At 42.6% G+C, this 27,566-nt stretch overlaps 2 protein-coding genes across 6 annotated transcripts in view; both read right to left on the bottom strand.

Annotated features, from left to right (window-relative positions):
* Window positions 1-479: 479 nt before the first annotated feature.
* HMCES (5-hydroxymethylcytosine binding, ES cell specific) lies at window positions 480-13,802 on the bottom strand. Of its 4 annotated transcripts, none has more exons than XM_083727185.1 (7): window positions 13,436-13,802; window positions 11,907-12,100; window positions 8,811-8,954; window positions 5,896-6,015; window positions 3,036-3,205; window positions 2,262-2,454; window positions 480-1,668 (listed from the first exon to the last, which is right to left on the bottom strand). In XM_083727185.1, exons 2-7 carry the CDS (start codon window positions 12,087-12,089, stop codon window positions 1,459-1,461), a joined length of 1,020 nt encoding a protein of 339 aa, XP_083583311.1. In that variant the 5' UTR covers window positions 12,090-12,100; window positions 13,436-13,802; the 3' UTR covers window positions 480-1,458. The 4 variants fall into 4 exon arrangements, with proteins under 4 accessions (XP_083583311.1, XP_083583312.1, XP_083583314.1 ...); XM_083727186.1 differs by having other exon boundaries at window positions 11,907-12,176; window positions 13,436-13,782; XM_083727188.1 differs by having other exon boundaries at window positions 8,811-10,989; window positions 11,118-12,176; window positions 13,436-13,756.
* A 2,568-nt stretch (window positions 13,803-16,370) lies between these two features.
* COPG1 (COPI coat complex subunit gamma 1) overlaps window positions 16,371-27,566 on the bottom strand; it is a 29,216-nt gene continuing 18,020 nt past the window's right edge. For both annotated transcript variants that reach the window (XM_083727111.1, XM_083727112.1), the window contains exons 17-24: window positions 25,708-25,833; window positions 25,196-25,264; window positions 24,020-24,162; window positions 21,325-21,496; window positions 20,573-20,670; window positions 18,141-18,279; window positions 17,937-18,035; window positions 16,371-17,643 (exon numbers count right to left, since the gene is read on the bottom strand). In XM_083727111.1, the coding sequence (XP_083583237.1) occupies window positions 17,513-17,643; window positions 17,937-18,035; window positions 18,141-18,279; window positions 20,573-20,670; window positions 21,325-21,496; window positions 24,020-24,162; window positions 25,196-25,264; window positions 25,708-25,833 (977 nt within the window). In that variant the 3' untranslated portion in view covers window positions 16,371-17,512. The remainder of the gene's footprint in view (window positions 17,644-17,936; window positions 18,036-18,140; window positions 18,280-20,572; window positions 20,671-21,324; window positions 21,497-24,019; window positions 24,163-25,195; window positions 25,265-25,707; window positions 25,834-27,566) is intronic.

Below are 27,566 nucleotides of genomic sequence, written 5' to 3'. Positions count from 1 at the left end.
CGGGTAACGAACTTAATTTGTTCTGGAGGTCCTTTCCTAACCCGAAGCTGTTCTAAACCTGAGGTGCGCTTTCGCTAATAGGGCCTCCTGCTGCTGTGCAATTTCTGTTCTCATCCTGGGGCAAAGTTCGTAACCCAAAGTACTACGTCTGCGTTAGCGGAGTTTGTAACCCAAGGTGTTTGTAACCCAAGGTACCACTGTAGTGAACTTATAAAATGTTGCAAACACTCATGGGCTAGCATGATACACTTATAGCATTAATTCTTAACATAGCCAGAGTGCTTACAAATTCATGTGCTAATGTTCATTGTTATAGTCTTCAAGACAAGACAGGCATATTGTTCAGTGACTCTGAGGCTGCAGTCCTAACCTCACTTACCTTGGAGTAAGTGGGATTTACTTCTGAGTAAGCATGGTTAGCACTGTAGCCTAAACGAGTATTTTGAGGATTAGCTGGAATTGGGCAATGCACAAAAAAATAACGAGATAGAAACACATTTTATTTTTTACAACCATTATTTAAATAAAAGCAATGAATGTTTTTCCAGATAGCCTGGCTTCTGCTAAACTGTGCTCAAATAGTGAGCTCAGTAAGATTTGCACCTGCTTATTCAAAACTTAAGACCACAAACATCACAGCATGTGCTTTGTCCCTTTTAGAAGATCAATTTTAGCAGGTGTTCAACACAGCAGAGTACCAGAGCAGCTCAATGGTACAAAAAAGAGAGGTTACAAAATAATCCTTTGATATGCCAAGAACACTGCTAGCCAGAAACTAAACCAAAAGAAGTATCTCTTATTGTTGAAACAGGCAACCTTGCTTAAAACATGAAAACATGTACAGTTCCAAATATGAGTAAGTCTGATGTCAGAAAAATAGGCCCAAACTCTCATTCCTTCTACAATGCCAGTGTTCTGAATTTTTGCTATTCATTTTCTCATCACAAATTTGGGCAGTTATAATTAAATAGTTGCTACAGACATACCACCACAGCAGTTTCCCACTAATACAGCTCATACTTACAAAGTATGTGAAGGAGACACCCCATGCCTCGTAAGATGAACATAAGATATTTATAATGCTTTAAGAACAGTTATTTTTATTTTTGCAACAGGAGATCTTAGTTGTAACGGTGGTGTGTTCTCTCCAAAGAATCCAATAAGTGTACTGGATGAACACCAGGACAAGAAACATGCCTTACAGAATCTTTGTTTCTCTCCTAGGAGGAGAAATATATTAAGTGTCTCACATATTTGAAGTACAATTGCTCTCCCAAGGTTGGCAGGGGAATAGCAACACTGTACATAAAATGCACACCCCAGTTTGTACTATAGACAAGAAAAAGTGTTAAATGTCAAGGCCCACATAGTCAGAATATTTGCAATCCCACTCTGCAAATTCAAATCAGTAGAAACCGACAAATGTGTTTTAAGAATAAAGTGCAAGTAACAAATAAGTCACTGAATTTTGGGATGCTTTGCAGAAGGTTCTCCATCTTCCTTCTTGAGCCACTGGTGTATTAAGCTTGAACTGGTCTTTTTAGGTGGTGTGGTTTGGATAAACTGGCTGGACCATCTTGGTAAGCCATCACCATCATCTTCTTTCTTGGGAGATTTGTTTTTTAACCAGTTCATCATTATTTTGCTGCTTGCACTAACTTTGCTATCCTAGGAGACAGAGAACAAGGACCATTAGAAAAGTATACCACTATTATGAACTAAAGGTTGATTAGGAATGATGAGAGTAGTTTAGAGAATCTACCTATTACCATCATGGTTTTTGGAGCACCCCTTTAAAGCACTGTGATACTACTTTAAACAATCAGCTTCCCCTAAAGGATTTTGGTAGCTGTAGTCTGTTAAGGGTGCTGAGAGCTGTTATTTGATACCTATTTCTCCTCCCTGAGCCATATCCAGAGTGGTTTAACAATCAATTCCTCTTCCTAGGCAACTGGGAATTGTAGCTCTGTGAGGGAAAGAACTCTCAGCATCCTTATCAAACTATTTTTTCCATAATTCTTTAAGGGTAGCCATGACCGTTGAAAGTGGTATCATAGTGTGGTGCGACACTCTGTTTACTTGTATTTATTTTTGATTCAGCTCTGTCATGGCCAATGGCTAGTACAATAAAGTGCTTTGGATTGGATTGGTATCATAGTGCTTTAAATGTATGGTGTGAATGTAGCCCTAGTTGAAGTTAAATATGACGTGAGAATAACAACCCTACCTATTTTCCCAAACCTTAAAACCTCAGATCTTACCTTCTTGAGCTCCAGTTCAATGGGTACAATGCATTCTGGTGTATTATTTCTGGAATTGTTCACTATGGTTGAGACTGGGTGGAAAGCAAGGTTTTCTGTGGGTTGGATAAGCTTAACAGCTTCTTGTGTGGGTACTTCTGCAAAATCCAGCCATTTTCTGATCGCCTCATCCCCATCCAAGACAGCTGGCATTCTAAACAAGTTAAACAATACAGATCTCAGTGAATAGAATAACCCAAATTAGTCTACAGTATGTTATGGTTGGGGGGGGGGGAACACCACAGTTGAAGCATCAAAAAGAATCAGATTCCTAATATTAGATGGAGATAAAGGAAGGAGAATTCAGCAACTAAGATCTGCATGAATTTGCAGCACAATCATTCAAAAGAGGCCCTATTTTTCAAGGGGTCTGAATGACGAAGCCAGGTTTTGGAATAATTCAAATGACAACCACAAAGTATAGTATAAACATAATTCTTTATAAGCCAAATCCTGTCACTTAGAACAAGTAACTTCTATTCAGATCCTCTTCTCTAAGAGGGCAAAGGAGGGTTTTTTTTGGGGGGGGGGGTATTTCTCTGACCTTCCTTTAAAAGTTATACATTATATATAGAGAGAGGTGTGATTATTTTTTTTATATAATATAAAAATCATATGCCACACTAGTTGGTACACAGAAGTGATGGCAACTGAGACTTAAACAGTCTTATTCTCAACTAGTTCCACTGTACAATATGATTTTCACCAAACACTTATTGAGCTATTCTCCCTTGCCTGTGATGGATGGAGCTTAGATCTTTTGAAGCATTTACTGTGATGATGGTATAGCTGTACAATGTTTCTCCTCCATCAAGGGGCTCCCAACAATCAAAAATACCAGCCATGGTGAGTAACTTCCTGTCCTTTGAATCTTCATTCTCACCTTCCATATCTGGTTTGCTGAGCTGCAAAATTAAGGAATCGTGTTTTTAAAAAACAAAAATCTTTCAAGTGCACAACCCCTTCCAGAGAAGGTTGAATACACCTCCCTGGATAGATGAACCACACATCAACAATACTACCATCTTGTCAGGATTAAGTTTCAATTTGTTAGCCCTCATTGGAACTATCGGCCTCATAAGGACTATCACTGCCTCCAGGCAGCAATTCAAAACTTCCATGATTTCACTCTCATTTGATGTAAAAAGGACACTAGTGTTGAACATAAGTCGTGTGTTTACAATAGCCCAGCAGGACCCCACAGCATAGGTGCCATTTTGCTGCTCAGAAGTCCTAGAACTGGCACTTCAGCTACAAGCAGAACCACGGAAACCGGGAGCAGCAAGCCCTGTTTCGCTACTTGAGGCAAAGTAGGGAGTGCCATGCCATTCTGCCATACCTCCTGTCCCTGCACCACACATTTCCAGTGCCTCCACCACTGAGGAAGCTGTGCCAGCATCTGTGCCAATTTATGGTGATGCTGGTGCTGCTTTTCCACCAGAGATAGCAGGTCAGGCATCAGCCCGGGGGTTTCTGCTGCCCGAGGTGGCTGCTTCACTTCACTTAATGAGTGGGCTGGCCCTGACAGAAACACATTGCCCCCGACTAAGAAGACCAATCAAGAATAATAGTATGGTCCATAGTACTGAAAGCTGCTGAGACATACGAAAGAATCTCAATGGGCATGTTCTTCTCCCAGTGAATGTTATCCAAAATTGTTTCTGTGCCAAAACCATTCATGAAACCAAATCAAAATTGATCCACAGGGTCTTTTTCATCCAATATTGTCGGGAGTTGCTTCGCAACACTTCATAAGCATCTTTGCAACTGGCTAATAGTTACTGCAGTTATCAGAGTCCAAGAAGGGTTCCTTTAAGAATGGCATCACAACTACCTCCTTCAAGGCAGACAGGACTCTTTATAACAAGCAATTTTATTACTTCCTAGACCCAGATTATCCCTCTCCTACTAGATGTAATAAGCTAAGGGCACAAGCTGAGCAAACACTGATAGGCTGCTTTTCTTCAAGTCCTCAGACTTCAATATGTGAAATTGATTCCTTAACCCAAGACTAGATGGTGCTCTGGACACATCAATAGACTGAACTGCTGAACCAGTAGAATCTAGGCTGAGGCAGATATGAGAAACATCATCCTTAACAAGTGCTTAACAAACATGTCACTAACATTGCCTTGTGGGCCAAGCTGGAGTAGACACTAAGCCACTCAGAAAAGCTCTTCTAGATAGGACCCCAAGGATTCAAAGGTGCAGAGAGGTATTTCCTACGCTCAACCAGAGTAAGCTCAATAACGGGAGTACATTCAGTGACATTTCCCTAGAGACTTCTGCCACTTGTGTTCTAGTCAGCTCTCAACGTGCTTTGATCTAGTTAGAAATGTCCATTGCTCTAGCTATGTCACCAGAGCAGAGTAGCCAGTGTGTTGCCCTCCATATTTTACTAAATTATAATTCCCATCAGCCCTGACCACTGGCAATGCTGGCGTTGATAGGAGTTGGAGTCCAACAAGATCTGCAGGACACCTCATTTGCTACCCCTGTACTAAAGTGGTCGCAACAGCATGGAGCCTGTTCATCCACTAAAGCTGGTACACTAGCTGCACCCCTTTGGGATAAAACAAACCACTTGTACCTATCCATGCCCTTATCTGTTGTACATGCAGCTGTGTTTGAAGACTCTCAGGACTGCTTTTCGTTCAGAACACAGCAGCCTGGCTACTAACTGGGAACCAGGAATTGTAACCACTACTCATTAGTTCTTAAAGAGATCCACTGGCTTCTGGTCTATGTCTGCACACAATTCAAACTGATGGTGCTTATCTTTAAACCCTTGCATAGCTTGGGACCTGGCTTCTTAAGTAAACATTTCCCACCTCAACCTGCTAGTATCTGCTCAGAGGTCTTCTTCTGGTTCCCTTCATGATCTGTAGTGAGTTGTGTGGCTACAGGGGCAGATCTTGGGGTTTCAAATTTCAGCAGCACCCTGTGCAATGCCAAAGTTCAGTGCCTCCCCCCTTCCATTCTACATCAAAGTTGCAGCACCCCTGAGACTCCATGCCCAGTGCAAATTGGTCACATGCCACTAAATCTGCCTCTGGGTGGCTATGGGAGAGGGGTATTCTCACGTTAGGGAGGTTTGCCTTTTTTGTTTCTTTTTAGGAGCAAGGCAAATACCCATTTCTCCCTATGGGTTTAACCTGTGATGTATTCTGCACTTTGCTGCAATTGCTTTTTCTATTGTACTCTTTTAGTAACTAAAAGAATTCAGTTATTTTAAAATGTCCTGGGAATTTTGAATTGAACGGCAATGCAAAAACACTTTAAATATTGTAAATTGCTTCAGGATGCCTCATGGGAAGAGATTCAGAAATGAAATAATAAAAATTACATGTATAAAAGATGAACAATTCTGACATACTGTTATGCTGAACTTTCAGCATGGCCAAAGGAGAACAGAATCATATGACCTTCAGCAGCAGCTACCCTTGGGTGGCCTTGCTTCATGGGGAAAGGCATTCTGACCAAAATAATAAAGCCAAAACCTTCTGAAGCAAGTTAAGAGTTCAAGGGAAAGTAAATGAAAATGAAAGAGCCAATGAGCACTTCAGCTTTAAATATGAACGTATTGCTGTTGTACCTTTTTATCCTCGGTCTGGGGGAAGTAAATGAAATAGGGTTGCTTCTGCCCATTTTGTTGTTGCCATTCGTAGTAGCCATCAGCCAGCACAACACAGCGTTTGCCTTTTAACAGAGGCCCCTTTTCAGAGAGAGAGAGAGAGAGAGAGAGAGAGAGAGAGAGAGAGAGAGAGAGAGAGAGATATGTAGGGAAGCAACGTCAAATAGTTAAAAACAAACATTTGGGATGGGACAACTTTAATAGTATCACATAGGATTCTAAGAAATGATCTTCAGAGCAAATGTGAATTCACATGGAGCTGTTGACAAAATTGACAGACTCATTTGTTTTCACTACAATCCTTGGAAGGAAACAGAAATTTAATTACTACATCTACACTTATTGACCCAATGACATTCCTAACACAACAGGGATTCTAAAATGGTGGTGATTGGCAACAGTCTACAATTGTGCTAGTTCCTGGTGTAGCTCAGGTGCTTTTTGGGGATACTATTGCAACGGTTTCTGCATATACGGGGTGTGAGGAACAATTCCCCTATCCCCTATCATTCTGCTCCTTAATGAGTGTTTGTGAGCTTTCCACTTACAAGTCATGCTTAAGAATCCTTACCATCCCTTTAGAGTGCTTATTTGTATTTTTCTCTACTCTGGTTCTGGCTGTTACACCTTTCTAATTAACTCACATTATTAGCCTAACAGATGCTTTTACTGATCTCAGATATGTATCCTAAAGTGGCCTTCCTTACACAAGCCTCTACACACCCCTGCCAGAAGTGTCGATGAGAGTTTAGGCCACTTTCCCACAAGGTCTTATGTGTCTTATTTGTGCCTCTACATGATTTGAGGACAAAGCTTATTTTTAGGATAGAATGTAATACATTTCTAAAGTTGAATTTTTATGAAAACAAAGCCACCTATTAAAAGAGGAACACACACCTGTAACATAGAAAAGGTAGGAGAGCAACAGGGCGGAATCCCCAAGGTTTGCCATGCTCCTGTTCCGAGAAGTAGTCAGAGAAATTAGGATGGAAGAGCTGACAGGAATCACACTATCGGAGCATCACACAAAATTCTCACAAAAAGTTGGGAGCATGTGCAATTGCAGCAAGGCTATGCCACTGGAGGAAAAGAAGGGGTCCAGTGCACGGTGCTCAGTTCTGCTCTTAAGAGTCCAGACTGTGACAGCAACATAGTGAGAGGCAGTTCAGTGTTGTGTTTTGGAACGGAAGAATCTGGCAACAAAGCTAGCTGATCTGCATTCAAAGGCTCTCAAAAGGAGCTGTGAAGCAGGTGGAGAAACTGGGGGAAAACAGTCTTGCTGCCAACAAGCACCATACCACCTCGCATTCTGTTGTTGTTAATTAAATTTGTATTTGCATGGTGCAAATTCTCCAATTTCTCAGGAGTCAGGTGCACCAACCGTTCATATGAAAGCTCTTCTATTCCTAGCACCAATGCGACTCACACTTTCTGAGTGCTGAGGCGATTTCACTGGTGAAATCATTTCACATAAGACAGCCTTGCAACGCCTCTCTAGCAAATGATTTCTTCCTGGGATGGGTCAATACCATGATCAATTTCAGAGAACTGAAAAAAGGTTCAAGCCTGCATCCCGAATCCAACATTAATGAACAAGTGTTTGAGAATGCTACTTAATGGTCAGAGAAAGACACCCATCTACTTGCTGAAAGGCACTGTCTAGCATGCTCTGAGAGAAGCTTATCCATGATATAGTCCAACTTCCAACTTCTACATAATACTGAGTCAAGGGGTTTAGCTATTTTAGGGCATTTACTGTGCTCAGAAATAAAAAGGAAGTGTTGAAGTATGGAATGTGTCTATAGGCTGGAAAATGAGAGATTTACAAAGTCAGAGGAACAATGAGGTTTCCTCTCCTAAACATTGAGTAAACTGCTGTGTGATGGCAACATGCCCTTGAGGGGGCTCTTCCACATAGTTAGATGATGATTTGTGCTGCTGGAGGAAAAGACTCCCAGGTGTTAAGGTTGGCAGAAGGGGCTCTCTTGATAGTTCCACCATCCATCAAAAGTGCAGGAAAAGGTGGTCAGAAGTGGGCCCCTCTCTGTTGTGGAACTCTCTCCCCGCAGATGCGCGTCTAGCATTTTTATCATGTAGCTTCTGCTATATGCTGAATACATACCTCTTTACTCTAGACTTTGATAGTGAGGGTATTCGGTTTTTGAGGACCCACCATTTTGTTTAATCTATACTGAGCTGCTTTTGTTTGAAACTGTTCACCTGTTTTTATAATGGTATGATTATACTGTTACCTGCCTTTTGGTGAAAGGTGAGTAAGAAATCTTACAGAATGAATGAATAAATGAGTTACAGAGAAACAAGGAGGGTTAACTTTCTAATGTGATCTCTCATTTCCTCAGTCGGATGCATGTTACTTCTTCATAACCCTTTGCTTCCCCCCACAATAGAGACCTCCATTTTTGTGCATGAAGTTGGTGGGATGCAAATGGAAAGAGGTGACAGTATCCAGAGCAAACCGTTTTTCCAGTGAGTTTTCATAGACTTCCACTTCTGCTATTGTATTTCCCAAAGCCTCCCATACCAGCAACATTACTTATGTTCTTCTCTAATCGAACCTGCACAGATACCAAACAGCCAGTTATCTTGAAGCTGCTCTGTCAAGCACAGCATGTGAAATGCTATCACCTGCTGGGCTCTTCCCTTTCAGGAAAATCATGATGCTGTGTTCACAGCATGCAGTTCAGAATTGTTTACATTTGGTGCGGCAAGGCAACTGTTATGAATACCTCTAGGAAAAAGCTTCACTTTTTGTGTATAGCTCAAAAGACATACTGTAAATAGCATGGCCAGGAGGAGACAGACTTTAAAAAAAAGAAGAAGTTTATTTTCAAATGGAAGGCTACACAAAAACTAACCTTGTAGGAAAGTTTCTCCATCATGGTATCACTCCGACAATTTGCAGTGTTATACTGCATTTTAGATGGGTCAGCTTCCTTAAACCAGGATGGAACCAGCCCCCAACGCATAGCTACAAGGACACGTTCAGAAGAGTTGGCATCCTTTAATAAAGTGGAAACAGGAAGAAATATTGAGAAGCATCCAAAAACACAGAAAGATTTCAGAGTAATCAGTGTGCACAGTGTGAACACAGTAAACAGCAACATTCCTGCTGAAAAATCCTGTTGGAATGCAGAAAATGGTTGATAAGTTCACCTTTCCAAACTGGAGAGGTTTTTACCTTTATAAAAGGGACTGGGTGCACAGCTCCTGGTGTTCGGATTTGGAAAACGTGTGTGGAGCGCCTGTTTGCACAAGCAGCTCTTTATCCAGTTAGAGAAGCAAACTTCTATGCACTTGTACCTTCTAGGTAGATTGAAGTGAAAGGGTGTACTAGATTTCTACACTGTCTCTCATTATATAAGCAAAGTGATTCTAATCAAGTCAGTTACTGACAAAAATACCAAGTTTTATATTTAAAAAAGACGGCAGCAAGTTCATTATCACTTTATAACAGCTCTGGGATTCATTTCTCTAATTCTGTGTTGTGATGATACCCTACTCTATGACTACAATAGTTACAGAAGGAACCAGCAAAATGCAAGGGTCCTGCTGAAGTAAATTAGACATGAGTTATAGCCAGGCAAGCCACGTTAAAAAATACCATTTGGAAACAGGCAAGTAGAACACATCGCGGGATTTAATTTTTAGTAAACGTGCATAGGATTGTGCTGTCAGAATTTGAAATCTGCTATTTTACCCTCTTCCCAATGTACCTTCCGGTTTTTATGACTCATTTCTTTCATTTTTCTCAGTTGAAACAATTGAAACAGACCAACGGGTTTCATTTCTCTGTTTGCCAGTTTCTATTCAAATTCAGTTTCGGTGTTATCCCGAGGGCAACTTTTAAAATGGTTTAAATGAAAACAAATACCAAAATAGTCTTACTGGTCTGAGATTTTAAAGCATGCATACACATGTAAACATCAGAAAATACAGCACAAGCTCTAAATCAATATTGAATCAATACGCATGATACCTTTTCCTTAATGGTAAATACCATTGAAACTAGTTTGTTAAGAAATACAGTGTAGCAAATGTTTATTGACATCAGTGGTAGAAAAGCAATGTACTGAGGACTCCAGACACCCATTCACTCCTCCAACTTGCTGACCTCCCTGCTGTTTTGAAATCCACCTGACACTGCTGCATATACACGCTCTTCTTCTGCCTAGTTAAGGCAATTATGTTGTGCTCCTCTGGCCAACAAGGGCAAGATACCTTTGGTATGTGCATTTGAGAAAGAACTAATCAACCACAAGCACTTAGGGCAGCTTCCTGTCTAGGCAGGAAAATGAAAGAGGAAATGGATTGCAAATTTTTGGTTTGAAAAGGTGACAGGGCGGGGGCTTCAGGTTTGTGCATGTATACTATTTTGAGACACAGATTATTTTTAAAAATCACTTCTTTCCTTCTTTACTCTTGTACCATGAGTGAAATCGTGTCAGAACAAGTACTTATCTTCCAAGATTTGAGAACTCAGCTTTATTGAAAAACAGAAAACATAATTAACTACCAATCCAATATTATATTTGTCTGTGTGCTGGAGCAGGAATTTGTTTTTTAAACAACAACCACCACCAGACACAATTACAGCACCCTGTGGAAACAAGGTAGTGCGGAGAAGTCTGCTTAGACTGTAATGCTCCATTACAGATTATCATCTCCGGCTGATGGAAGGGTTTCTCTCTCTCATTTCTCAACATACATTTCTCCTCTCACTCTCAGAGAGACTAGCAACTCAATCCTCCATATGCAGGCCTATGCAGATTGAGTTAAATGAAATGTAAGCTTTGTAATTATTAGTAATTTCTCAGTATACAAAATTGTTGTTTAGTGATTGTATTACATATAAAGATGAATGTAAGCATATTTATTATAAATTTAAATCTAACTTTTATTTGAAAAAAATAGGGTGATGCAGAAGGAAAAGAAAATGATTTATGGTATGTATTGCAATAGACCTGTGTGATGCCGTCACAATGCCTGGATACAAAGACTTCAGTCTTGGCTCCTTTACTAGGGCTGCTATCAACACTAATAATAATAATAATAATTTTTATTTATACCCCGCCCTCCCCAGCCAAGGCCGGGCTCAGAGCGGCTTACAAGCACTAATAAAAACAAGTTGAATGATTACAAATTAAAAACAAAATTAAAATCACTAGTCAAGAGCTTATGAAGATGAAATGGCATGACGGGGGTCAGCTGGATCTAATGCGACTGAGAACATCCAGCTCAACACACTGCTGGATAGTGGGAAGTTTCTATAGAGGGCTGCTGCAGTTAATATCTCATGATTCCGACACCTTCACACCATTTCCCCACTGATATACCAAAACTGTATTTTGCTGAAAGATGGTTTGGTAGTCTTGGAAACAAGGAAACATTCCCTCAGCAATACTGGAAACACAGTGAACACTAAAGATTATGGCAACCATGCCTCATTGCTGGAGTCATTGATGAAGGCAACATTGACCATAATGCCCTAAATCAGGGACGGGAAAACCTGTGGCTCTCTATACATTGTTGAATGAAAATTCCCAGGATTCCTGACCACTGGCCATGCTACTGGGGTCTGATGGGAGTTGGAGTCCAGCAACACAAGTTCCACATCTCTGTCTTAAATAAAGATGGATTGGTCAAAATTTGGCCTCACCTATAAAACAAAGAGTGATAAACGTCTTACTCTGAAAGACTACTTCTGCAGAAGCTCTCTATTCTAGAGCTCTATTCTATTCTCTATTCTATTCTTCAGAAGCTCTCTATTAGACTTACAGAATATAACAGATGTCTCTAATTTTGGAACACAAATGCTCCACTGAGCAGACAGTCACAGTTCCCCTTATTTGTGAAATTTTGATCTCACAGAGCTAACATAAAGCACCTATACATGTAAAAGTAGCTGAACAGAAAGTTATGCTAAGCACAAATCTAATATTTGGGGGGTTCACCTTTTCAAAGTGTTGTCGGGAGAGAAGCACAGGGCTATTAGACTGTGGGCTCTTATTGTAGGATGGACTATATTTGTCAGCATTTTTCCATTCTGGACACCTTCTCTTTCCTTGATTATCACGGTATTCACAGGCACGGCGGATACGATCTGCTCCCAGTACAACAGCTGTTCGCCCACACATTCTTCAGTGGCCTGCAAAAAGCAGATGTACTCAGACCAAAGGCCTATGAATCTGGCTGACACCCCTGCAGTCTCCAATGTCTCAGTTCTACAAATGCAAACAGAGAAGTAAATCCTAGTATTCCATGTGCCCTTGATGTGCACCTTTCATAGAATCCCAAGCTTTCCTGGAGAGATCATTCCAGGATGGGTTGAGGTAGATCTTGTAGTGTGGACAGCCCAGGACCTCCATTTACAGTGTCCAGGCTTGTGCCCCAGAGAGGCCACTTCGGTGCTGCTAATGTAGCAAAAACAACCTTGGGAGGCAGCAAGTTACAAGCTACCTGTCTCTGCAGCTGCAGCAGGTGCTGTGATTCTCCAATGGTTTGATCTCACCACCAGAGGCACAGTCCAAGATAGACAGATGCCAACAACCCAACTTCATACATCCCTCTGTTCTAAGAGCTGCCAATTTGTTCCAACTCTCTGCTGGTTGTTCTTTAAGAAGTTAGTAATCAATAAGGATACTTGTCTTCTGGTATCATGGTTGCTAAGCTTTCTCAGAAGCCTTTGGTGAGGGACTCTGGCAAAAGCTTTTTGAAAGTACACAATATCTACTGGTTCACTCTTATCTATATGTCTGCTGACACTCTAAAACAATTCTAAGAGGTTAGTGAGACACAGGACTTAACATTTGCAAAAACTATGCAGATTTTTCTTCAGCAAGATTTCTTCTTCTATATGTTGGATAATTCTATTTTAAATTTTCCTTTACACTCATTCACACAGAAGCTAACCAGCCTACAGTTTCCTAGATTCCCCCTTACATCCCTCTTTGTTTAAAAAAAATGTTGCTACATTAGCCACTTTCTAGTTCTCAGGTGCTAACGCCCAAAGTAGAAACAAGCCACACACTTTTGTCAGAAGATCAGCAATTTCACATTCAAGAGCTTATTGGAGCACGTGATGTTAAATTTTAATTTGTCAGTAAGACATAGAGCTTCACAGCTCACTATCATTATAGGCTCCCTTCCTGAAAAAGTTCAGATGTGGGTACCTGCCCTATCTCCGCTGCAGCAAAGACCCCCCCCCCCCAAAGAACCCTTAATCCAGCTCTTCTGCGACACCTCTAGCCCACGTTTAACTTCCTTGGGGCAACATAACAGCTTTCCTGCATTTTTTTTTAAAGACTGAAATTTGAGCCAGTAAAAAGTCATCATCAGAAGGGGCAACTTGACAAAGACGCATTATTACAGAGGGCAAAACTATCCCTCCTCAAGAATCTCCGCTCTTGGTTTAAGAAAGAAAAAAGGAGAAGCTCTGAAACAAAGGAGGGTGAGGAAGCGAGAGAGAGGCCAACTTCCTTACCTGTGGGATGTCTTTGAGGGCTGAAAAAGGCGGCGACCACCTTTGCCGAGGGAAAGAAGCGCGGACTGTGGAGCTGCTGGCAAGGAGGGCAACCTTCGCCCCGGAACGGCGCCGGTGTGTGGACTCGCACGTCGGAACTCGCAGCTGTCTTCGCCTCAGCGAGGGTGTTTGTGCACGCGCTCCGCTCTCGCGTGACGGGGTGGGAAGGGGAAAGAGGCGGAGGGAGAGCTCTCCCTCCCGGGGCGGCTCGCGGGGTTTTCGCGCCTTCCTCGGCGTCGTCGCAGCTCCGGCTCCGGGCCTGGTGGTGACGTCAGCAGCCCGGCCCGGTGGTTCCACCCCGTCGTTGCGCCCCGGCGGGCCTTTCAAAGCGCCGCCTCGGAAATGGACAGTTGCGCTACGCCGAGCGAGGAAGGGGCGCGCGAGGGCGGGGGAAGGATTCGGGGCACCTCGGGATCTGGCCTCCTTACATAGGTGCAACACCAGGCACACTTAGGGTTTCTACAACTCGGCCCTTTTCAAGGGAATGCCAAGAAAGGCCCACTTTTAAATAAAATGGTTGTTGTTACAATATTATTATTCTTAATTATACCCTATCTGCCTGGGTTTCCCCAGCCACCCTGGGCGGCTTCCAACACATAAAACAATAATAATAATAATAATAATAATGGCAATTATTAACCTCCCTGGGCTTCTGCAGGAGAAAGAGTAGGATAGAGATGCTAATAATAATAATAATAATAATAATAATAATAATAATAATAATAATAATTTGCTACTATTATTATTGCATTTCTACCTTACCCTACCTTACCCTTTCTCCTGCAAGAGCCAGGGTGGTTATACAACCTTATCATGACAGTATTGTAGTTGCCAAAGCAGCTGAAACCACAGGCAATATTCGTGCCCCAAAATGCATGTTATCAAGCGTGCTTCTCGTGTATGCCCCAGGATTTCTGCAGTAAAACTATCCAGCACAATCTTAGGCCATGTTTACTCAGAGGCAGATCCTGCAATATTCAATGCGGATTACTTAAATTGCAGTATGGAGCCAACACTTGGGACATCTCATTTTCATGTCGTTTCACTTTTAATTTGTATATGTAGTGCCTTTCTATATTACTAACACAAGGTGGTTTACAACTGAAAAAAGTAAAGATCACACATCTTTTAGCAATCTGATCCAAAACAAATAAATCATAATAAAAATAGACTTAAACAACTTATATCAAATTAAGTAATATTCAATAATGCATTAGGATAGTACACAATAAAATTAACTCTCAAAATAGCAACAAATAATAATTAAACAGGAATTCACTCTCAGCAATTACTACATTGGCCATGATTCCTTGGAAGCTTGTTGGCATCTGTCTGTCTCAGGAGACAATAGAGGAGTGCACCTTCAGGGGTGAAGTCAATGTGTTGGGAGAACTATAGCGCCTGCTGTGGCTGTAGAAACTGATACAGGTAAGACCTGTTTTGTTGCAGCTGGGGCAGATGAAGGCATCCGGTTGTGCTACTGCAGATGCATCATGGCCTTTCTTCCTTCTGCATTCTTTCTAGCGGTCATTCCTCTTCTGATCACTACTATGGATATATGACGTGACTACTTGTCTCCAGGTCCTGCAGTCGCCTACAAAGGATTCCCACACAGCGGACTTAATGTTCCCTGCCTTTAAACTCACATTTGCAGACATTTTGGTAACATGGAATTGGCCTGCCAACAGGCCTGGTGCCTGAAGCCAGCTCCCCGTAGAGCACATCCTTGGGAACCTGTCATCTTCCATTATGCTCTCTCTCTATATATGTTCTATAGATTTCTATTAAACTAAGACAATTAAAAGGTTTAATACTGAGACTCCAAAGGTGAGGCCACTCTTTAAAACATGGAGCTAGGCTGGCTGCCCTCCCTGTCCCTGAATTCCACCCTGACATCATCCATCCTCTGCCACTGAGAGGATAACCTGTTCTCTTTTTCTACAGGCCATTAAGTGATGTTGGCAGTCATTGCACCTGGCTGTTTTCTGTTTGGTTATCTTTTCCCCCATTTGTGCCGCTGCATGTGCTTTCCCCACACGCTTTGAATGCACAAGGACAGCAGGCTGACTTCATCAACAGAGTATAGAAATATAATCAAGCTGACGAATCCAGGAGATATTATCCTGGCGCAGGATAGCCTACTGCCATGTAAAGAGACTTTAGCAACAGCTATAAAAACAGGTGTCACAAGCCCTGAATATCAGTACCCCCAAACTTCTGAGCTGTGAAAAGACAATGTGTAAGGCAAAACCAGAAGATGTGCATTTGCTGGGGTGGGAGAATGATCACAACACAGCAAGAGACATGCTGGGAGAACTGAAGCTCAGTGGAACAGCAAACTGTTTTGCAAATGGACACTCCCAGGTGCAATTCTTAGCATTTCCTGGTAGGGATGGGAAAGACCCATCTCAAACCCAGGAGGGCCACTGCTGTTCAAGAGTAGACAATCCTGGAGTAGATGAACCAATGATCTGACTTAATATAAGGCATCTCGCTAATGGGAGTTTGAAGCAGATGGAAAAGAAGTGTTTTAATGCTGAACATATCTGGTGCCGTCTTTGACAATTCTTAGGGCCATTGAACACATTTTTTGAGCTACATGCAAGGTGTTTGGGGCACAACCCCTATAAATGATAATGTGAATATGAGTGATGTGTTTGAAAATGTATGTACTCTACAGGTAGACTCTGAAGAAACCAGAACTGGCAGGAGCTTTGTTGAATGTAAAGCCTGAGCATATAACTTATGGGTGAACTTGCCCTTATATGCTCTCTGTAAAACTATTCCTCTCCTTGCCAAAGCCATATAATTATGAAATGTGGTTGTACACAACCCCCTGCACAACCATAATGACCAACCACATACTTTTCAAAAAGAATGCTATACTGTTTAAATCTTGGCTTACATGGCACAACTTTTATGTACAAAATTATGCAGAGTAGAACAAAGCACAATATTAGCACGTATAAATAAAACAAAACTCCAAGTACCTTCAATAAAATAAAATGCTGGCTAATTATTTAAACAGTTGCATTACAATCAATGAAGCAATCTGATGATCAGCAATTTATTAGACCAATTCTTTTTTCCAGATACTGTAAAATACAAAAAAAGACATCCTATTTTAGGAGCAAACTGTGTAACATGGTAGGCCAATTGCTTTCTTTTGCTGTTGTTAGCATGGAAAAACTGCTTTGGTAGAGGGTGAATAGGAGCAATATAGTGGGGTCAGAAGCTAAACATTTCTCTATTCACTGTTTCTCCACTCTAGATCACCCCTGCTGCTTCTCTGCTGCCAATTGCTGCCACCAGAAACATCGTTTTACATTTCTGCATAACTTAACTGTTTTAATGAAAGAAAAACTGGGGCCAACTATCCTTAATGGAAAGGGAAGTCAGTCAGTTTTGATATGAACAAGTAATAGGTCCACTGAATTTGTACCCTGTGGCTGCAATTGCATTCTAATGTGGGCAAAAGATACTACTCTGAGGCATTTTTTCCCTTTCAAATTCTTGAGAATACCAAGGCAGCCTTTTTGCGTTACTGTATTTTATTGGATACAAGTAAGGTCTGTTTTAATGCCACCATAAAGAAACTAAACTGGCAGCGGCAATGAGAGTAAATTCATGCTTTTAGTTTTATGATCTGTTTTGAAGGGCTTAAAACATGTCAAACACAAATAGAAATTGCCATAATGGGAAGGGCTCTCACTAATCACAGAAAGTATCTGACACACTGTTACTACAACAGGAGCTGGTGTGAGCATCTTTAGGCACTGGGATCCCGCAGAGTTTGATATGAAAAGGATGCTCTTTTGAAATGGTTTAGAGATCCTGAAAAAAATTACTGGTTCAGTATCTCAGAAAACCTCTGATCATACTTTGAAGACTAGCTTTAAACTCACACAATGTTTTCCCCTCCCTAATTAGAAAAAGAGCTAATATTCTAATGATTCTCTCAGCGTCCAGAGTAGTGGGGATACATTTCCAACACCCCCTTTGGCTCCAGAGTTTGAAATATCAAGTCCTATATTGTGTTTAACCAACAGAGGCCATGACAACATCCACAGGAAGTTCTTCTCCACTCCGTGCTGTGACTTGCATTGTCACAGTGTCTGTCAGGACAAGACGAGAACGAACCAAGAGATCGTGGCCACCCCGAAATACACCTGTAGTAGATATGAGTAGGACAGTAGCATTAGGCTATCCTTCAGCATCTCAAATGCTTAGAAGAATTCTGCATCTCTGCTACCTCAAGAGCATTAAACTAAAATTCCAAAGAAACATACGACACTTAAAAAGAAAAAAACCTGAAAATTAGAATGGCCCTTGCATTAATAATGTTTTGGCTAACCGTTATCCAGTGTTATACTTTGGTAGTTACTTTATAAGTTATCTACTCAGCCATACCCATTAGGATCACCACAAAAATTGAAACCAATATATTAGCACAACAACTCACCTGCCAGGTACAAGGCATGAGAGTTCTTGTTTTCAGGCACTTTATCTGACCGCTCGCAGGGCTGCATCCCTAGAAATTTGACAATATTGCCTACTGCCTCTGTGGAAAGAAATATATTGGGGACCATATCAGAATCCAAGAGAAAGTACTTTAAAACTCGGGGGGGGGGGGGAGAAAGCATATCAAGAGCCCCACAAATATTACCTTCCAGTGTTTTCACTGTGGATAACGTGAAAGTCTCTTCTTTTTCAAACTCATCGCCAACTTCTTCCCAGGCTGCTCCAAAATTTGGCTTCAGAACCCTTTGGATGTGATCTGCTATGGTCACCTCAATGTCTTCCAGCTAATATATAAAAAAAAGATATGTGAAACGATATCACTCTGTATTAAGCTTTGCCATTGGCTCATTGAACAGCTGTAACCCCCATCACTTGAAGGCATCTCTCCCCTTCCAATTTAAAGGAGGTTTTGGAGGCTGCTTCAAAGGGCACTTAGCAGCTTTAAGACAGGAGAATGTTTTAAAGGACTTGCATTGTTCCCCAGGTTGGCCACCTGCCAATCATGTGTCATGTGACTTACAGATCAGCAGCCACACCCACCCACAGAATTTGGCCCACGAGGCTGATCCTAATGAGGATTTGGCCCCTGGAGTCAAAAAGGTTCCTCACCCCTGGATTTAGAGGGATGCTGGCCAAGGTGTTCTGCGTTTTGCATAGTTCTCTATATGCCTGTGACTCTGCCTCCTCTTCTGTACTCCCTCTCCTTTACCAGCCATCTAGTCTTCAACATCCCTTAATGCCCATCTTTCCACAGAATCACTGGGCCAGCATCCAAATCACACGCTGGACGGAGGAGTGGTGTGCCCTTCCAAGTCGCGTCATTACAAACATCAGCTTGCCAGATGGAAGGATTGCCCCTCTCCCTGCATGCTCTTGTGAGTGTTTTCCCGACCATCCTCTCCAAAAGCCAATGGGAAGAGGTGGTTGGAAAAGCCCTGCCGCGCAAGCAGCAGCACTTCCACTGGGCTTCTGCTGACAGAGTTCATCCCATGAATCATGCTCGCTATGCGTGAGTTGGGTGCTCTACAGCCTATTTACCAAAGGTGTCATGGACTTTGAAGACACTCTAACTCGGAACGCAAGGGAGAAATGTGCTAGGAGGAAAGCATGCTTGGCAAATCCACACCGTGATCAACTCCCACCCGGGAACCAATGTCCCCACTGTGGAAGGACGTGTGGATCCAGAATTGGCCTCCACTGTCACTTACAGACTCATTGTTAAAACTTCTGGAAGACAATCTTACTCAGCTACAAGTGATCGCCAAAGAAGAATAAGAATATGCAAAACAGACTGATCTGCATGATATTTCCTGAGGGTGAGGAAGGGGACTTGGTCTCCTCGTAACACAAGGCCTACCTGTAGGGAGCCTGACTCACATTATGGTCTGCATATGAAGGAGGGGCTTGTGCTGCCCTTCCAAGAAATAACTTTGCACAACAGCCAAAAGAGAGAGAGAAAGAATATGTTTTGAGCCTTTAGTAGCATGACACAGCATGTCATTTATGTTTCTAATATGGCACAAATGCAGACTGATCGCTGTCACTTTTTTCCATTCTTAAATGATCTTTTTAGCGGGCAGCTTTTGGAGCAGCGCGTACAGCGGATGTGACTCTCAGCAGAATTGCCAGACACTTGGGCGGGGGTGGGGAGGAAGAAACAGAGAAGCAAAATCAACAGATCAGAGCCAGGTTCAAGTTGCATTGTGCAGCCTGCTCTTCAGAGCAGAAAAAAGAAATGCCACCTTGTGTAATGGGACTGAAGCTGCGGGGAGAAGACAAGTCTTAGGGCAAGGAAAATCTCTGCACAGGAATAGGTAAAACAGACCAGGTCTGAAATATCAGTTGCATGGTTGGTGTAAAAAACAACAACTCCCAGGCAAGGGAGGAAAAGGAGCCCTCCCTGCAAAATGTTCCTGTAGGTTTGACACTCAGAACACTTCCATGGTGCCCTAAGCTGACAGGAAATCAATGGCCTGATACATAAAATGAAACCCACTGAGCATAAAAGCTGGCTCATCACTATCCTTCACACAGCGCATCAGCTACACTCTCTAGAGCATATTATTATGTATTCATACTTGGGGTGGGGGAATAGAGCCTTTGGTATTTTAAGTGTGCCAGGAAGGCTTTAAAAAAACTTCCTTACCCAAAAGATTACAAGCAAAACAGCTTTGCTAGAGCATTTTATCCATGAAATGTGGGGATAGAACAGGGAGCTCAGAGTAGTCCTGCCCCAGGGAGACGTCGCAGCCTTCAAGTAAATGGCTGCCAACATTCAGCTGGTTACAAGCCAGGTCTGTGTGTGAGCAGCTGGTGACAGGACACCCCAGGTTTGACACTTAGCCATCTGGACATGCTGAGACTCAACAGCCTGTTAGCTCAGAAGCTGGTCAATCCATCCTCTGGCCCTGATGAGACAGGCTTTCTAATGCATTTGTTAGATCAAGCCACAGCTCCCCAGAGGAGGTCAGGAGGCAAAGCTATGTCACCCTGGATGGCCTTGCCTTGGCTCACATCTCACCACCTGACCAGGAGACATTGAAAAAGGGACAGGAAAGTAGCTAAATCTCCTCTTACCACATATTCGTCCTCATAGCCCTCTTCCTCTGCTTCACCGGTGTTCGGGTCACAGTCCTTGACAGTGAATTTCATCATGCAGCTGAACGTACAGGCCACTGCAGAAAGGGCAAAAAGAAAAGAAAAAAATCAAGCACAAAGAAATGTGAAATGTACAAGTTAATTTATATTCCTGTCTCAGCTCCTAGGTTCCAGTCTGCCTATTTATTAAAAAGTCACTGAGGACTGAGAAGAGTGCTTGTAATGTTATAATTTCCCAACAAGACAGTTCTCCCCTAGACAGAAAAGTCAAATTAACCTACCAACCTCACTCAAGGTACACAAGGTTTTTCCACAGAAAGGGTGTCTAGAAGTCTTTAGGCCTACAATTCACACACTGTTATTATAGGCTTGTGTCCAATGCAGTGCTAATAAACTGTCCCATCTGCACAAGGATTTATGCTGGCACAATGGTACATTCCCCTTTCTCTCCAAGCATGCCTCTAAATCTGTTCCAGGATCCCCCCGGCTCCCATTTGGAGCATTTTAGTTGGGTGCAGGGCACGTGCCAGCAAAGTCAGTCCCACTGTGCAAAACAGATCCTTGCACTGACAGGACCGAGCACTGCATTTGAGACAAGTCTTCAAATAAAAAGTACATGAATTCTCAAAAGTCATTTAATGTCTGTTAAAATGTACAGGGGCTGCAAGCTCAGAGCTACAAGGCAGCTTGGTCTGACTGAGAAGGGAAGAAAACAGAGAAAATCTTGTTACCTGCTGTTGGGTCCTCTTCGGGCAATGCAATCAATGTATAGCAAGTGCCAGGTTGGTTGTACAGCAAACTTTTGGCAGGTATGCAACCAATGACCTCATATGCCTCAGTTGGCTCCATCTGCACTGTGACATTTTCCAGGATCTGATCATTCAGGGTGTTTGTGCAGTCAAACTATCAGGGAAAATCAAGGAACGTCATGGCACAAAATACTGAATGTACTTTACTGTACTGTACTGTAAAGTTTGGGGTTGTTGTTTATTTAAAAGCATTTCTAAGTCACTTAATCTTTAAAAATAATTCTGAGCAATATACAACACAAAAACAAAACAAAAAAATACAACATAAAACCAATTGTTGGTATCTGTCTATCTTAAGAGACAATGGAGTGTTCCTCTGGGAGCAAAGCCAGGCTGTCAAGAGAATCACAGAAACCTGCTGTGGCTGCAGAGACCAGAAACTCATAACTGCTGCACCCCCATGTTGTTTTTGCTGTGTTAGCAGCACCGAAGTAATCTCTCCACGGCGCAAACCTAGGCACTATGTATGGAGATCCTGGGCTCAGTAAAAGGGTAATATAAAAGTAATATATAAAAACAAAAATTCAGGGAATTTACATTAAGACAGAGTATGATCTTAGGGATTAGGGAAAACCTGGGCCAAAATATGTTTCTTTATAAGATATCTGATGTGACTGGTGGTTGCTGCTTCAGAGGGAAGGGTGTTCCATAATATAGGGGCAATAGCGGAAAATGCCCATTTTGGGGGCACCATCCTATAACATTCTGTAGGGTGAGATATACAGAGGATAAAAACGATCTTGCTGTTTACAGAGGAGTAGGTGGTCTTTCAGGTTAACTGGTTTCCAACAATAGTTTTCAAAGACACACATAGTAAGACCCACAATTAAGGTGATAACTGCAGAAGGCATCTGCTTCAGTGCATCTGCAGGCATAGTGCCTGCACTGGTCCTGGGTTGACCCTCCACACCCAACTAAGCTGTAGGCCAGTGCAGTTCTTGAGCCAGCATAGGCACAGAGCCTGCTTCCATGAAGATCCAATTTCCATATACAGTACAGTAACTCACAACTTACACACATTTAACTATTCAGCTTTAAGTGCTTGGCAATCAATCAATCAATCAAATAAAAAAAAATGGGTGGAAAAGAGGCATATTTCGGGGGGGGGGGAGACTTTGGCAATCCCACCTGCCATGTCATGGAGTTTTGACAATACACGATTTTGGCTTTACACCCTATCCCCAGAACATAACCCCAGTGTAAGTTGAGAGTCGCCTGCGTTGGCTTCCTGTGCTACAATATTTCTTGGGCTGAAACATCCTTAAGAATGGCTTTCCATCCTCCAGCATCACCACTGGAGTGCACATTTCCCAAGGCACATTTCCCAAGGCATATACACTTTCAGTAGTAAAACAAATATGCATATATTTTAGCATCAAAAGTGGTTCTCAGCATTGTAATGGGATCAGGTAGACACCCACTAGGCCGTCTCCCCATCTTTCAGATATAAAAAGGTACCTATGCCTTGCCATAAACTAATCCAACCTACCCTCGTGGAGCTGTGCTGCATGCATCAATCATCTGACCCTGCTTAGCTGAGGGAAATGCTCTGGTCTGAGGCCTCTGGCAGGGACAACCCCAAATGAATCATTCTAGGCACTAGGCCTCCGTGTTATTTGCATGCCCCCATTCTCCTCCTCCAGTTCAGCCACAAGAAGATTGGAAGGTTCTGCTTCTGTTTCTAATGAACCACGGTTACTCATTTTGTTTAAACCCAGACCCAATGTGGTTAAGTCTTAGGGCAGGGATGGGGAACCTCAGAACCAGGGACCAAAGGCAGCTCTCCAACTAACTAAGCCTCTTGAGACTTTACCCAGGCCACAATCTCTTCACCAGCCACAGCCCTGCTTCGAACCTCTGAGTGCTTTATCTCACAAGAATATGTCCTTGACCTCTAAGTATGCCTCTTGATTGCCTAGATGGAGGACAGAGAGGTGTGCAAGCATATGTAGAATCACAGGACCATAGAGTTGGAAGGGGCCCCGAGGAGCATCTACTCTAGTCCAACCCTCTGCAATGCCGGAATCTCAGCTAAAGCATCCATGACAGATGGCCACCCAACCTCTGTTTAAAAACCTCCAAGGAAGGAGGGTCCACCACCTCCTGAGGGACCCCGTTCCACTGCTGGAACAGCTCTTACTGTCTGAAAGTTCCTCCAGATGTTTAGTCAGAAACTCCGTTCTTGTAATTTGAACCCATTGGCTAGGGTCCTAGCCTCCAGAGAAGGAGAGTCTCTTATATGTATACGATTGGCAGCAATCCTTTGTATGTGGGTGCTGAGTGCAATTGGTTGGTTGACAGAGGTAGTGAATGATTGTAGTGACTGGGGAACGGATGCTGTGAGCATGAGACTGGGCAAGTCGTGGTATGAAAAGGGTGTTTTATGTTTGTTATGCTGCCTCAAATGCTATTTGACTTTATTTATACTGATACTGTTTTCATGGATATGGAAACCATATTTGGCATTTATTTGAAGGTAAACCATGTGACATTATTTTTATTGCACCCACTGTGCATATATTATACTGTAAAGAGCTCTGAGATGTCAAGACATTAACCCATCTATAAATGGAAGAGACTACTGTCACTACTCATGTATTTTCAACGCAGTACCCACCTGGAACACCATGTGGTTTGTGAACGTGTGCTTGGTACAGTGGATCACATACTCCGTCTCCAACTCTGTAAGAGCCACTGGCTCGGAAGAGGACTTGAACAGCGGGCCAAGTTCTCGGAACTCTGGGATGGCAGCTAATTGTTCTAAAATACAGTTTTTAAAAAGGCAACAAATAGGTTTCCATTCACTGTCAGAGCATGAGTTCTAAAGTCAAGTGCAAGGACAGAAAGAGAGAGAAAGAATTGGCAAGTGGAACCTATTCAAGATTTCTGCTCTACTTAGACCGTAGCTTTAGGGGAATAAACAACTCCCAGCAAATGTCCCCTCATCTGTAAAACATGGATAAAAACATTTAAGTACAGAACAACAGAAGAAGAGCCTGCTGAATCAGGAGAATGGCCCATCTAGTCCAGCATCCTATTCAATTATGAACAAGTTAAAAATCACAGGTCCCAGTACTGATCTTTGGGGGACTTCCATTTATTCCTGCTCTCTGCTTCTAGCACCTAACCAATTTTTGACCCAGGAATTGCTTACTCAGCAGTCTTTGGTGAGGTACCTTGTGGAAAGCTTTTTGAAAGTCAAAGTACACCACAGATCATCTCTATCTATGCTTGTTGACAACGTCAAAGAACTCTTAATAAGTTTGTGAGAAAGGATTTTCCCTCACAGAAGCCAAGCTGGTTCTACTTCAGCAAGACTTGTTCTTATATGCTTGGCTATTTTATCCTTAACAATACTTTCCACCAGTTTCCCCCAAACAAACATTAAGCTAACTGACCTATAACTTTCAGGATCCTCGCTGGATCCCTTTTTTTAAAATGGCATTACCTGAGAACTGGAAAGTAGCTAATGTATGCTTGTTGATCTGAGGGACAAGTTTCATATTTCTGTTTAAAGATCAACAATTTCACATTTGAGTTATTGCAGTGGATGCCATTTGGAACTGGCAATTTGTCCATTTCTATTTCAAAGTTGGCCCAGTGGCCAGATCTAGTTCCCCCACCTGCTATATACATTAAAAAGTAGTTGATCTTGACCTACTCTCCCCAAAAACATTTCTAGTTAACACACTTCATCTATCAGAAAAATCTCAGATATCGAAAGACTGAGCGAATAATCCTACAAGTTGCTCAACTGTCACATTCTCTTCTCAAATACAAGGTGATATCATACCTTGGAATATTTCTTGTCTGGTTGCTGCCACTTTCTCTGGCTGCTTGGTGGCAGACACTGGAGCATTTTCTGCAAATGGAGCAAGAAAAACACAGCACATGTACAGTAATTCATGTTTGCTAGCCTGAAGCTCTGTTGTGGTAATTCAAAAGGGGAATCGAACCTCTTACAGAGAAACTGCACCTTATTTTTGGTGCTCATTTAGAAAACCAGGACAGGAGGTGGGAGGAGAGCCAGAACTGGAACAAACAGCAGGCTGATTACAGTAATGGAAGAAGATGGCACCAATATTCTGATCGGGTAGCAGCGTAAGGGGAAAAGAAAACGGTTCCTGATGTCTTAGCAAGATGAAACTGAAGCAATTCATAATATCGCAGGTGCTGCTATGAAAAGGGCCCATGAAATTCAAGCTGGGCCACCTTGAAAGGGCAGAGAGAACTGGAAAGTCCCCAAGAAACGTGCTGTGCTAGACACTGATGAGAAAGTTTGTCCCTTGTTATTTCTACAATTACCTGTTCTTTGTTCAGTGATGGGGGCAGTTGCCAAGGGAACAGACTTCAGGTCAAAGGGTTTTTCAGAAGGATCCAGTGTATATTGGTGTAGCGCCCTCTCCAGGCCAGGGATGGATACAGTCAATCCTGGAGAAGAGAAAGGGTGACCAAAATTGAACTTAACAGGAAACCAGGGACCTCTTTGTCGCCTTATAAATCAGAGCTCAATTAAGTCTCCACATCTGCTCTTCCATATGGCCTCATACCAAAACCTGCTTAAAGGGCTTGGCTTGGAGCCAATTTAATCCCCTACAGCTTAAATGGGTTGCTGATTGAGCTAGGAGCAACTACCCACTGAGGAGATATTCCTATCTAGATGCAGAGGAACCAAATGCTTCACTGCAAATCCATTCCTGATGAATATCTGCATTTCAGGGAGCTGGGGGCACTCATAACCTCAAAAGGGTACCTATGGAGATGACTCTCCTCCTGAGAGCTGTGTACAAAACAACTGGCATGCATCTGTTCCCATTCAGGGCTCAGGGGGCACAGAGGCTCTGCCATCCCTTATTATACAATCTGCACAGGAAGAGAAGTAGATCTGGAAATCAGGCAAAAATCCCCATTTGCCCTTCATGCTACATGAAGCCATCTTCGCTGACCCACAAATAGATTAGACAGACTTGAAAAGTATCAGTAAATGCTGGCAACCAAAAAGGAGCCATCAGAGATATCCACCAAGCTTTCCCCCTTCCCGAGAGCCAGCGTGATGTAGTGGTTAAGAGCGATAGACTCATAATCTGGGGAACCGGGTTCGCGTCTCCGCTCCTCCACATGCAGCTGCTGGGTGACCTTGGGCCAGTCACACTTCTCTGAAGTCTCTCAGCCTCACTCACCTCACAGAGTGTTTGTTGTGGGAGAGGAAGGGAAAGGAGAATGTTAGCCGCTTTGAGACTCCTTCAGGTAGTGATAAAGCGGGATATCAAATCCAAACTCTTCTTCTTCTTCTTCCCCTACACCACCATCAATTCATCAATGCTGCACAATGGACTTGGTGTTCTAGCTTGGCGGGTGTGGAAATAAGGAGTCATCTATTGCCTTTCCTTCCTGTTCCTTCTTTCTAACCAACCCCCTTGGCTGAGAGGAACTGCACTATGTTAAAGGTGGAAATGATGAGCTGGTTGGAAGGTGACGGTTACTAGGTTGGGATAGAACGGAAATCAATCTGCCCGGCCGGCCCTACTGTTAGGCAAAGTGCCTTGGGCAGCAGATACTGGGGAAGATGGGCAGCAGGGTCCGGTCCCTCCTAAGCCTCCAGGCCATTCCCTTCCATTGGAGGATAGACCTGCACATATGCTGCACAGCCTCTTTTGGATCCCCAAAACTAGCCAGCTGTCTCATATGCAGCATAGGATGCTATCCCATCATCAGGGTCAAAGGAAGGTTCAGAGGCCAGGCCAGTTGGTTTCTCCATGTGGAATGGGGAGTTGGGAGGAGAAGGGGCAGACTTGTGCTTCACTTCAGGCAGGTAAACATTTTGAGCTGGCCTTGTCAGTCTGTTTATAGCTTTGGTAAGAGCCAATATGGTGAAATTTAGCAAAAATAAGAGTTAAGTAAGCTACGGGTCTCTCTTCCTTTTTCATTCCCTGCCCCCCTTTCCTTCTACTTTATTTTCTCACTGAAACTTTTCAATAAAATATAATTTATGTATTTATTTGTTTTTTAAAAGTAAGCTAGGGGTGGCATTGTTTTGGGGCGGTAGGGTGAACAAGCTGAGAATTTTAAGTTCCCTGAGTCTGAGCTAAGGATTTATTCAGATGTATGTATGACCTTCCTTTTGTTTGTCTTATGTGACTGTGAACAATTTTGATAGCGGTATA

This window comes from Podarcis gaigeae, assembly GCF_964106915.1.
Source record: "Podarcis gaigeae genome assembly, chromosome: 2".
Lineage (NCBI taxonomy): Eukaryota > Metazoa > Chordata > Lepidosauria > Squamata > Lacertidae > Podarcis > Podarcis gaigeae.
The sequence above is the reverse complement of the archived record's forward strand: the minus strand, read 5'-3'. Positions and strand labels throughout refer to the sequence as shown.

What these genes read in the sequence shown, in the direction of transcription:
- HMCES (XM_083727185.1), bottom strand. Translation starts at nt 12,089, where the DNA reads ATGTGTGGGCGAACAGCTGTTGTACTGGGAGCAGATCGTATCCGCCGT. An exon ending in TGGAGAAACTTTCCTACAAG is followed by an intron (nt 6,016 to 8,810) that starts GTTAGTTTTTGT and finishes CTCTCTGAAAAG; the next exon opens with GGGCCTCTGTTAAAAGGCAA. An exon ending in CCCAGACCGAGGATAAAAAG is followed by an intron (nt 3,206 to 5,895) that starts GTACAACAGCAA and finishes TTAATTTTGCAG; the next exon opens with CTCAGCAAACCAGATATGGA.